The 12,986-nt window shown below is 33.2% G+C and overlaps 2 protein-coding genes across 2 annotated transcripts; one reads left to right on the top strand and one right to left on the bottom strand.

Annotated features, from left to right (window-relative positions):
- Nucleotides 1-3,755: 3,755 nt before the first annotated feature.
- Nucleotides 3,756-4,939, top strand: LOC132544271 (caveolin-3-like). Its single transcript, XM_060207846.1, has 2 exons — nt 3,756-3,818; nt 4,613-4,939. The coding sequence occupies exons 1-2, from the start codon at nt 3,756-3,758 to the stop codon at nt 4,937-4,939; spliced, it is 390 nt and encodes a 129-aa protein (XP_060063829.1).
- A 3,411-nt stretch (nt 4,940-8,350) lies between these two features.
- LOC132544274 (caveolin-1-like) lies at nt 8,351-12,921 on the bottom strand. The gene is made up of 3 exons (XM_060207848.1): nt 12,900-12,921; nt 10,478-10,518; nt 8,351-8,674 (listed from the first exon to the last, which is right to left on the bottom strand). The coding sequence occupies exons 1-3, from the start codon at nt 12,919-12,921 to the stop codon at nt 8,351-8,353; spliced, it is 387 nt and encodes a 128-aa protein (XP_060063831.1).
- Between the last annotated feature and the right edge of the window lie 65 nt (nt 12,922-12,986).

The raw sequence follows: 12,986 nt of genomic DNA, 5'->3' as shown, positions 1-12,986 counted from the left end.
AACAACTTTATTATGATTTGAAATATGTATACTTTATACTGTGATACTCATTGATATTAAATTAATGTGTTGTTGTAATGTTTTTATGTGTTTCGTTTTAATGTGTTACATGATCATGTCTCGATTTTCATAAATTACTCCTGTTTTTTCATTGGTGATATTTGACCCCTTTGGCGCCCAAAAGGGTTAAGACGTCAACAATATGCACCATCGGAAATACAAACGGCATCTTGTGACATAGATATTTGGTATGTTGAGAAATTCTTTAAAACCTTCGTAATAATTAATGATTTCCTAGAACTTTGTTGATCAAAAGGAAAATCGTTAAGGGAAGTGCACGAAAACTTGAGACTTGATTAATCATGATATCTTGGAATTTATGTTCTAGTTTCTAATAAATCAAGTTGTTAAATTTGAATTTCCAACAAATTTGTAGAAAATACAAATCACATTTTTATATGATTCCAAGATTTTAGTATTTACTTTTTAAAGATTAAAACCAAATGAACTTTACAAGATGATACCAAAATTTAGAATATACCACTTTGTTGTTATGGTCACCGCCTGAAATTTTCAGATTACCAGAACTTACATTTTAGAAATTAGACATGCATTCTTGAACAACCTTAGTATCAAATCACAATATGTACAGGCTAACACGATACAATAGTTAAAGATGGTATTCCTCACAAGTTGGAAAATTTCTGACTGTTTTGTACCTTTTAAGAACGCTTTCTCTAATGACTGACAAAAAGATTGTAAGCATCGGTATTTCTTTACTAAGGTCATATTTGGACAAGTAAAATTGGTAGACTGTTTGAAATACAGCACATTCGGCAATCTGTAACTCAATCACTGACTGGATCATAGATTTAATGCGAAGTATTGGTTCTGTACACATGTCTTTATGATATTCTCTTACGATTTCCTGTGGGGTCTTAAATACATTGCTTCGTTTGTCTTATTTCTTGTCGTTTCCAGCACTCCGAATCATAGTCGAGCGAATGTTTGTAAATCGATCTAGCCAGTTCTATATAGAATTTCCACAAATAAATAGCATTTGTCCATTTGTATACTTCATTTAAGCGTACACTTTCTATAAAAACATATGTAGATCCTTTTGTGATTTTTTTTAAAAAATAATAAGAATCATATATGAAATCATCACTTGTGTAGAATATCTCTTTATAAATAAACACACAGTTTGTCTAAGAATGCGCTCTACAATTGCTAAATAAAACCTAGACAAATACTAGACAAAAACTAAACAAAATTGGCAAATATACAAGTTTCCTTAATTCATGAGTTTCCTTGGCAACCATAGCCGTTTCAACAAAATAAACATCATCACAATGTATCAGGGAAACACTCCTAATTTGAAATACAACGATATAAGTGTGTGTGTGTGTGTGTGTTTGTGTGTTTGTTTTTTTGTGTGTTTTTGTTTGTTTGATGGATATGGGTGCTGGAAAGGGTGTTGTGAAAGGCTAGAGTGATATACACTGCCATGACAAACTGAACACCCAGACTAAATTTTTTACTGAATTAACTATTCTAGCCATATGCCATACTTAATTTATGAAAAGACCACCTGAAGGAACGAAACTATTCGAAAGAGAAAACTTTGGTGATTTTTATACAAAACTACGTTCGAAGTATTTTGTCGGTATTAAAGTTTCACAAAACAAGGATACGATGTGGTTATGTATAGGGTTATCACGTCTGACGTCATCAACAAGATCCTACTAATCATTAACTCGGGATATCAACTTCCGGAATACTAAGGCCAAATTTCCGTATCACCACTTTCAAACATTCTAGGAAAAAGAAACAAAAAGGTGGGTGGTGGAAGGGGATTATGTTCACATACAATTCGCTTGTTATAAAGGAACGCATCAAGAGCGTGGCATTTGCGAACTTGTGTATGTATATTTACTGAACGGACTGACAGAAATTATCGGAAAAAGCAAATGAAAGAAAACATATTCCGCATTGATGTGAATTTAAAGTTGTATAATACCTGTTGGAAATCCGCCTACATTAATGACACAAACGATAGACAATTGTTGATAATTATGCGCCCAATACCACAGTGCCATTTATTGTTAGAGTTACCTCCCTTACATGTACGTTCAGTACCACAAATGTTGCTGTGATCTGTATCACGTTTTTATTTTATTATTACTTTAAAATATGACTTCATTCTTTAACACTTACATTATGACTTCACAAAATAAACTGCGAATGTGTAATGTTATTTCACTAGACAATCATGAAATCACATTATCTGGTGTATTGCGCTGTAATATTACATGGGTAAAGTCTGATATATTTTGAGATATAGAAAAGACAGAAGGTTTTACGCCTTTGGTTTAAATCGTGCGCAATTTGGTTCACACTGACAAACATGGCGTCAGAAGCCCATTTTGGTTGCCAGTGTTGAGTGAAAACGGTCCTCGACTTCTCACATCCATCAGATTATCTGTTCATAACAGTATTACGTTTGGGACAAAAATGCCTGATATTAAAATATATGCCATATATTTAATATAATACAAAATTATTTGAAATTTTAGTTATTGAACGAAATACACAATTTTTGACACGAAAGACTACACAAAACATGTGATGATCTATAATACATTGCGGAAGTTTAAGTCAGTATTACAAACAGAAAATTATTATAAATTACATATCATTTATGCTTCAATATATACCCAGTTCTCGTTCACGGTAACAATGTATATTCAGTGATACTACACGGGGAGATACTGCCCAGGCATTCAGTAGAATACCCCACCCGGTCATATTATATTACCAAAACGCTAAGCGTCAACCTACAAGTATAGACTGCCATATGAACAGTCATATCGCTACTCAATGAGTATATCTTGTTATTTCATTATTTTTAACCTTGCTCTCACATTACTTGCTCCGTTTTGTCCAAGATTTAGGTGATGGGCGTCGTCGATGAAGCAGAAAACGCTTACCCTTCCGAAACTTTTCATAGATAATTTGCAATGGTTTCATCGACTTTGAATTTGACTGATGAATTTGTTTAACGATCTGTATTTTCTTTGTGTTTTGGTCGAAAGAATAAGTTGGAATGGCGAAAAGGCAAACAAGTGTCATTCATCGTCGTTTATATGCAACTAAATATCGGTCGTATTAACTGTACTTCATTTAAAGATTGTACAAAAGACACACCAGTAATTTCAGTTTTGTAAAATATGTATTTTCGTTGGGCTGAATTTCTGTGGTTTTACAACAAAATCGTCGACACTTTATTCCGTGAATGATTTTGCTCGCGAAATCAACAAGTACTATGACCCATGTTTTGTTTTATATGAATATCTTTTGCGGTCGTTCACACTCGTGGTTTAACGACGAAATCAACCACCATAATAATCAGTTTTCTAATGACAACAAAATAGAAATGTTACGTAGTTTCCAACATATGCAATGAAAATGTCGAGGTGCGCGAGAATGTATAGAATATCAAATATGACAATAACTGTTCCGCTCAAACATAGAAATGATTTTAACAATAGGAAATGTAACGAGTACTTAAGAAGCTTTGCCGATAGATAACCGCCAGCAGGTCCTATCCCTGGAATACAATGGTCTAGTGTATTCGTTGATGACGTCACACATTTACCTAGTTACTTAGTGTCTATTGGCCCCGTGTCATTAACTGCGAACAGTTGGTACTGATCGGAAGTGTTACCAGGGAGAACTTGTCGTAAACCATCAATATGGCGGATGACCAGTTGGATTTAGTGTCCAGGGATCCTAATGGAGTTAACGCTCATTTAGGGGTTAGTATCACAACATGTACTTGGTGGATCTCCGATGTGTTGTATTCTCAAAGTTCTTTTAGTTTTCCTGGTTCACGATTGTCTTCTTTATATAGCTGATCTTACTATGTTTTTATTCTTATAAAAATGACTTTAAATGTAAAATCAGTTTTAATTTTAATATCCCTATCCACCACTGGTGCACATATTTATCAAGTGATTACTAACATAGGCAAGGAGGGTTGGGAGAGCATTGAAATCCACAAGGGCTGAATAAAACAGGTGCTGCAATCAATCAAGGAGACACACCGTGGAAAATCCCATGGGGGATTTTGCTTCACTAGGACAAGACACCATCCTACGCCAGCCCAGTTAGAAGGGTACCGTGGTCACATTCTAGTATTGTTTACTGTACAGAGCCCCAGCGTGTGTGCCTTGGTCAGTTCCTAGTAGTATTTGCCATACATAGCCTCTGCGTCATATTTTAGTTAAATGTTTGACTCAGATTATTTAGAAAAAATTCACATCATGCATTTGAAAATCCATCACATTGAGAATTTTAAAGTTTATATTATATTTCCCAACGACCCTTTGAGCGGACCGACTTTGGTCTTTTTTCTTACATATTTCTTACTTCCGGTTAGGCAGATGTTCGGTATCTGTATCTAGAATGTGGACATCGAAATTTGTAGGCAAAATTAGGAGAGGGAGGGGCATTTATGTTTTAGATGGAGAGCACGTTTTAGGTATCGATCACCTCAGAAAGGGAAAATGTGAGGTTCAATTGAAAAGGAAAAAAAAAATTTCTTTTCTAGACTCTGCTATTCAACGATGTCCTTGGTGAGCCCGATGGTACCCACAGTATTGACTGCGTCTGGAAGCTGTCCTACACATGTTTCGAGTGCTGGAAGGGCCTGTGTTACAAGCTCCTGACTCTCTTCTGCGGAATCTGTATTGCGATGGAGTGGGGCTGCGAGTTCGCCTACATTGCTTTCTATCACGTCTGGTTCATCACTCCATGCATGAAAGTCTGCGAGATCAACTGTGGACTCTGCCAGAAGATCTACGCTCTCGTCATTAACTGCTGCATTCAGCCTTGTACGGAGGCCTGCGGAGGAATTTTCGTTCACTTCAAAAGATAGACATCAGCGAACAGGAGACGATGGAATTAAACATATCAGTGAACATTGTTTACATTAATTGTGAGATCATGCAGGAGAAAACTGTGTACACATAGTGTGAGCTAATGTATATCACCATATCTTGAGGCACTAGATAATTGCTTCATATACTTAAAAGTATAATCGATATGACGAGGATTCACTTCCGGGTCAAACACCTCTTCAGTATGTGATGTCATGTTAGCGTTGAACCACTTTATAACACTGCACCCGTATGTTATATATATATATGTTATCAATAAAACGTTATATTTATCTACGTATAATCGTTGTGAAATTTAACTGAAATTTATTTTATTACAATAATTACATCAAGAGTTGTCTTTCCTTACACTCACGTGGCCTTATTGGTCTCCAAAATTGAGAGTCGTTAATTCATTGCCACATTTCAGGAGTTTGATATCGAATTAGAGAATTCTTGACAGCACTTTTGTCAGTAACACTTAAAAACTTTTTCATTATACTTTCTACGATGGCGATCTCTCGTATGTCAACTCAAAATAACAATTCTATCTCTTTACATCAGTTATTTTCGACAGGATACCCTTAATGTCACACTATCGTCGCGCGATTTTACAACCAACATACAGAGAAAATACTAGCATTGTACTGTATTGTTAATCGATAAAGCGTAAAGGTCAGTACGAATGCTATAGAGATGAATCGATATACTGCATTTAAAATTGAAGAGCTTACATTGCTGTACACGTACGATACTAAGTTAATAATATAATGAGTTATTAACTGACACGTGCACACTGGCGGGTACGCACAATAGGTTTCAGAAGCTTGAAGAGAATTATTGCGTCAACACTAACGAATCCTATCTGAGACTTTCTGATCCTAAGTTTTGCGAATGTGAAAAAATCAATATTCATATTGATCTCTTCCAATGTAAATTACCTTCGTGATTTGTAATAAATAAGTGTATCTCCACAGAATCTGGAATTGTCGCTCTCATTTATCTCGAGTTCGACAGTAGTGTTCCAGCATGGTTTGTCTTATGAAGCTTTATTGATTGTAAAAAAATAATTCTGAACCGTTTCTCATAGCTTTGTAAAATTTTGAGGGAGTTTTAGTAAGGAGGTATGTTCATCCGGTTAGGTGATAAAGATGGAATAAATAAAAACCATGAATCTATCCTTGGTGACAACAAATACATTCTCTAACACAGAAAGCAGTGTCCACATATATAGAAATACTTGCAAACCATATTTGGCGTGTCAGCAAACCACTCTACAAGAAACAGTCGGACCGAAAGATGATACATTTGGAGGTAAAAAGTTTCGCTATTAAACAGAATTGTCCATGCATGGGTTGGTTAATTCATTAGCCAAGGGGATGTCTGCTTCCAACTCCAACCGAACGCACTAACGATTTCACAATTGCTTAGAAACTTACATGTTAGTAAATAAAACCACCACATCCACTGTGTCCCTTGGTCTGTATGAAAACTTGTCTGTATGAAAGACTATCCTTCGACGAAAAATTAAGTGACCAAAGGAAAACTTTCAGAATAATTCTGTTGGGTGTTTTAGACTTATTGTGAGAACACCTCTTGGTCGGGTTAAAGTAAACCAAGAAAATGGATTTTAATAGTGGTCTAAACAGGTTGACCTTTTTAAATGAGACGATCAAAACAAGATGCAGCGTACGTAAACTAGTCAGAATGATTTCTCTATAGATATATATCCAGCTTTACACTCGTTTAAATCCGAAACCATTCTATATACACTTCTAGGACTCCAATCCTCAGATTGTGTTCTGGCCATGCATCACATACAAGAATTCAAAGCCAGCAACTCATGTCGAGGCTGATTGGAAAGAGGACCCTGGTGTACAGACAGTAGGTGTCGCTGGTTATCTTGGAACCTTTCCCATAATTCCAAAGATGTTTGTAGATGATCGTATAATGACAAAACGTGGCCTAGCGTTCTTCGTCGATTTAAAAGCAAAGCAGTATTTTAACTTTGTTCGGCTATTTCATCACTAGATGAATCGTCCTCCAATTTCAGATTTGTGAAATTTGATTAAAACAAAGCATGCTACTTCAGCGATAGCTAAGTGAGTTTCCATCTACTTTGCATTCTTAGTATGAAATTTCAAGAACCTTTTTTGGAGATCTACATGTACCCGGAACTTGATTAAGCAATCCTTGTTTTACGTGAAGGAAAATCGTCTGTTACACATTACAGCACTGGGATAAGAAGAAATGAAATAATATATAATAATGGCTTTGTGGAACTTTGGTTCGTCTGAGTAGAGCATTGTCCCTAGTGGGTATTGTTCGTATCCAATATCAATTTTGTAGCGTCTAATAATTAAGTAAACTTCATCATACAGCTGTTTAGTCATTCTAGGACTCGTCAGTGATGTTTAGGTCTAATAATTAAGTAAACTTCGTCATACAGCTGTTTAGTCATTCTAGGACTCGTCAGTGATGTTTAGGTATGATAATTAAGTATACTGTTTCATACAGCTGTTTAATCATTCTAGGACTCTTCAGTGATGCTTAGGTCTAATAATTAAGTAAACTTCGTCATACAGCTGTTTAGTCATTCTAGGACTCGTCAGTGATGTTTAGGTCTAATAATTAAGTAAACTTCATCATACAGCTGTTTAATCATTCTAGGACTCATCAGTGATGCTTAGGTCTAATAATTAAGTATACTGTTTCATACTTTTAAATATTTTTATTGGCCGAAATTCATTCAGATATATTTTCTGAAGACTTCGATTTAAAGAGAGATTTTTATACCAAATATTACAGAACCGCTCCTAATAAAGAAATATTCCCAATTGGATTTTGTCATGAAGCAAAAAGCACTTTATTTAGAACTTTTGTCGTCTTGGTGATTATTTACGTGAAAAGACACACGTGATGAGCATCTTCCAATGCAAATTTAGAACTACAACAGAGCCCTTTAAGGAATGAGATTGCAAAATATACGGCTGTCTCGTCCTTGTAGAACTCACCAGTGATGCTAAGAATCTAAATGGTTGGTGCCTAAGATGTCATGTATTCAATAAATTTCATACTATTTAAAATATTGAATGATTTGATATGTTCCGTTTTTTGACATGAAAGGATTTTCATAGTATGCCGTCATGGAAGCTGGCCTTGTAGCGGTTTGTTTTTACCACAGAAAGTGAAAAAAGACATTTTTCTTATCAATATTATTTATCTATACATGCCTCTCTCACATGAATTTATGTACTAATGTCGGTGTTTTGTTTGACACTTCGGTAATAGGAGACGTAATGGATCGGAGTAAATATAACGACGTTATGACAAATGGGCATGCGTGCAGATTTTAAGTATATAATATCATATATATATATATATATATATATATTTAATGCTATTTAAAATTATCTCTTGAAGTGAACAAAGATTCCCCCACAAGCCTCCGTCCATGGTACAATACAACAGTTGATGATAAGAGTGTAGATCTTCTGGCAGAGTCCACAGTTGATCTCGAAGACCTTCATGCATGGAGTGATGAACCAGACGTGATAGAAAGCAATGTAGGCGAACTCGCAGCCCCACTCCATCGCAATACAGATTCCGCAGAAGAGCGTCAGGAGCTTGTAACACAGGCCCTTCCAGCACTCGAAACATGTGGACAGCTTCCAGACGCAGTCAATACTGTGGGTACCATCGGGCTCACCAAGGACATCGTTGAACAGTAGAGTCTGGGTAAAAAAGGGAAATATTGAAATTAATCATCATCATCGTCATCATTATCATCATCATCATCATCATCATCATCATCATCATCATCATCATCATCATCATCATCGTCGTGGTGGTAGTGATGGTGGTGGTGTATTGTACAATAAAAATGTTATTAATTAATACATACCACGTATTATAATGAGAGAAACACGTATCACTTATAATTTAGAAGTTTTCATTCAATCATTATAAAGAAATCACTAACTCCATTAACATATTATATATATATTCTATTTAAATGTATCCTGATTTTATTCAACTGTAACTAATTATAGACCTATTCAATTCAGTGGTATATTCATTGTATTGAGAGATACAGGTATCTTCAACTTGGAAATTTTCTTAAACACATTAATTTTGATTTTTAGTCAGTAGCAAATAAATATATAATCATCTTAAGTTATATATATCTATAGTTTATTCAGTTACATTATCTTTTGTTATATATTTAGTTACATTATCTTTATCTTATATATTTAGTTACATTATCTTAAGTTATATATTTAGTTACATTATCTTTAGTTATATATTCAGTTACATTATCTTAAGTTATATATTTAGTTACATTATCTTTACTTATATATTTAGTTACATTATCTTTAAGTTATATATTTAGTTACATTATCTTTACTTATATATTTAGTTACATTATCTTTAGTGTTACATTCTTTAGTTATTATCTTTATTTATATATTTAGTTACATTATCTTTACTTATATATTTAGTTACATTATCTTAATATATTTAGTTATATATTTAGTTACATTATCTTTACTTATATATATTTAGTTAGTTACATTATCTTTATCTTTATATATATTTAAGTTACATTATCTTTATTTATATATTTAGTTACATTATCTTTATATTATAGTTACATTATCTTTATTTATATATTTAGTTACATTATCTTTACTTATATATTTAGTTACATTATCTTTATTTATATATTTAGTTACATTATCTTTTATATATTTAGTTACATTATCTTTACTTATATATTCAGTTACATTATCTTTACTTATATATATATTTAGTTACATTATCTTTACTTATATATTTAGTTACATTATCTTTAGTTATATATTTAGTTACATTATCTTTACTTATATATTTATATATTTAGTTACATTATCTTTACTTATATATTTAGTTATATTATCTTATTATATATTATATATTTAGTTACATTATCTTTAGCTTTATATATTTAGTTACATTATCTTTAGTTTTATATATTTAGTTACATTGTCTTTAGTTACAGTATGTTTAATTACATTATCCTTATTTAAGATTGTCTTGATATACATTGCCTTAGTTACATTTTGATTGGCCCTCACGTGTTTTCCACACTCGAACTCCAAATGCAAGAAATATATGTATTAAACACTACCATTCGCCAAAATAATGAAACCTTATTCTTTATTTTGTTTTTGTCTTTCGTTTTTTGTTACTTCTGTCAAATTTCGACATTACCAATTCAATAAGTAAAAATTATGCTGCTCAGCGAATAATTTGTTTGTGGTCTGAAGCAGTGACAATACTTATTTCACTATTAAGTCATTATTGTAGTGTCAAAAATTCTATTGATTAATCATTTTTAGATCTAAAATTTCCATTTCCTGTTTTTCTTCGTATTTCGTCTCTCTCGTAATAATATGTTAATGTTCCAATGAAACAATAATCGATATTTACTACATTTGATGAAAAAATTTCATATCAGAAAAGGAGAGAGAAACATAAAAACAATGAAAACTTACCCCAAAATGGCCGTTCAGTGAATTGGGATCCCTATTAATTATCATTGTATGTGAATGATTTTGAAATTAACTTTATTAATGATAATTGTCCAAGTATTGAATTACAGATGCTTAACCTTTTCTTGCTAATGTATGCTGATGATATGGTTTTTTTTGCTGATAGTCCTGATGCATTACAAAACATGTTAGATTCTTTACAAAGTTACTCTAGAAAATGGGATCTGGAAGTCAACGTTGATAAAACGAAAGTCATGGTTTTTAGAAATGGGGGAAATATAAGAAATAATGAAGTGTGGAAATATAATAATGAGAGCATAGAAATTGTTGACTATTTCAAATATTTGGGAATGTTTTTTAATTACAATGGTAAATTTTATAAAACCCAAAAGCATTTAGCAGACCAAGGAAGAAAGGCCTTATTTTCAATATCAGCCTCTTTAAAGAACCATTGTTTGAATCTGGAAACCCAGTGCTATGTCTTTGATACTTATATCAGCAGCATCTTAAGCTATGGTGCAGAAATATGGGGGTTTCACAAAGCTCCTGATGCAGAGAGAGTCCATTTGCATTTCTGCAAAAAAGTTCTTAAAGTCTGTAAATCTACATCCAATGATTATTTTATTGTGAATTGGGTATTTGAATTGAATTGAATATTGAAATTGGTAGACACAATAATATCATTCGGAGAAATAGGAACTGTAGCAAATGTAATTTGGGAGACGTCGAGGACGAATTTCATTTCATTTTTGTATGTCCTTTTTATATTGATTTAAGGTTAAAATATATAAAGAAGTATTATCATAAGAGTCCCTCTGTTTACAAACTTGTCCGACTATTATCTGTAAATAACGTCAAAGAGTTGTCAAATCTAGGTTAATATTTGTATCTAGCCACTAAGCGGCGTAATTAATTAATTACAGCTACATGTATTTATAACTTTTGTGCTTCTGTATTATGCTGTATTGTATGCTTATAGTCACTCTCCTATAACATATACATGTACAATATATCATGTTTAGTCTGTACCTATAAGTCTTAAGACTTTTGGTGAATAAAAGAAAGAAAAAAAAATCATGTATACAGCTATATATATATGTACAGTGAAACCTCACCTAACGACCACCTCAAAATTACGACCACCCCGCTATTACGGGCACTTTTTTCAGTCCCGTTTTTTTCCACTATATATCTTTGTATTGGTCGCTTCAGTATTACGACCACCCCGCTATTCCGTATTACGACCACTTCCTACAGTCCCAACGACCACTTATTAACGATAATTGTTGTTTGTTAATTATATATTGATAGATCGGTAGGTTTATAAACACCTTAAAAGCCCTGCATACCCAAAAGTGAATTATGTAGTCGTTTCGGCCGATATTCCTTGGCTTGCACGCGCACACGTTGTCGAGGGTTTTTAACTGTTTTTCTAGTAATGTTTCACTCTCGATATCGTTTGAACAATAAAAAAAACGTATATGTGTTCCAATTTTTTTACGACACATTTCTCTGTCACAAAACTCCGATGAACTTTATCAACCAATGACGAAACCACGGAAACGAAACGAGCTATCGCGATCGGTAAAAAGGACGTATGAAAGAGGAGGCTGCCCAGATCCGTAGCTCTTCGCAATATTGTGCTCCGGACTCTTTTTTTAAGTAAAAAGAAAAATGTGTTGTACTGAGTGATACACTGATAAAGATAATGTGTTTGCGAATTTAAGTGAAAAATGAAGCGTTGAAAGACTTTATAGTGACTTCATTAAAGTTGTTACAAATACTGAGTAAATGTGTTCGTAAATTTATGTGAAATAATTGCAAAATTAACATTAAATTCCAATTTAACTTAAAATGGATTGTTTGTTTCCTTTTATTCAATGTTTACAATAGTAAATATACATGTTTATTATGATATAAACTAAGGAATATATACATAATTATTCTTCTGTCAATTAAGCAATTTTGTCTTTTTTACATGCATTTCATACAATCCAACATTTTAGTTTATTGTTATTAGTTATTATTGTTGAATAATATACATGTACATTACTTAATGATATATATACTCTATATTTTAAACAGAGTTACGGTTCTTTGTGGTTAAATCTGATCCACCTCACTATTAAGACCACCTCGCTGTTAAGACCACTTTTGTCCAGTCCCCAAAGTGGTCTTAATAGCGAGGTTTCACTGTATGTTATGTGTTCAGCTCTCCGATATGTCAGCGTGTGTGTGTGTGTGTGTGTGTGTGTGTGTATGTGTGTGTTTGTGAGGTGGTGTGTGTGTGAGGGATGGTGTGTGAGCGTAAGCTACATGCATGTATTATATATTATTATATATTTATATGTAAATGTATTACTTTTGTGCCTATGAGCCGTAAGGCTCCTGCTAATAAAGAATCTGAATCTGAATCTATTAATTAAATCAACATGATCGTCAGACATGGCTGAAAGTGTCCGGTGTTGGCTGAAACGGTCCGATGTTTTTTCCAATGGGACATTAAGCGGTA

This window comes from Ylistrum balloti, unplaced genomic scaffold (genome assembly GCF_031769215.1).
Source record: "Ylistrum balloti isolate Yb309-2 unplaced genomic scaffold, AGI_CSIRO_Ybal_v1 Utg369788, whole genome shotgun sequence".
NCBI classification, from domain to species: domain Eukaryota; kingdom Metazoa; phylum Mollusca; class Bivalvia; order Pectinida; family Pectinidae; genus Ylistrum; species Ylistrum balloti.
The sequence above is the reverse complement of the archived record's forward strand: the minus strand, read 5'-3'. Positions and strand labels throughout refer to the sequence as shown.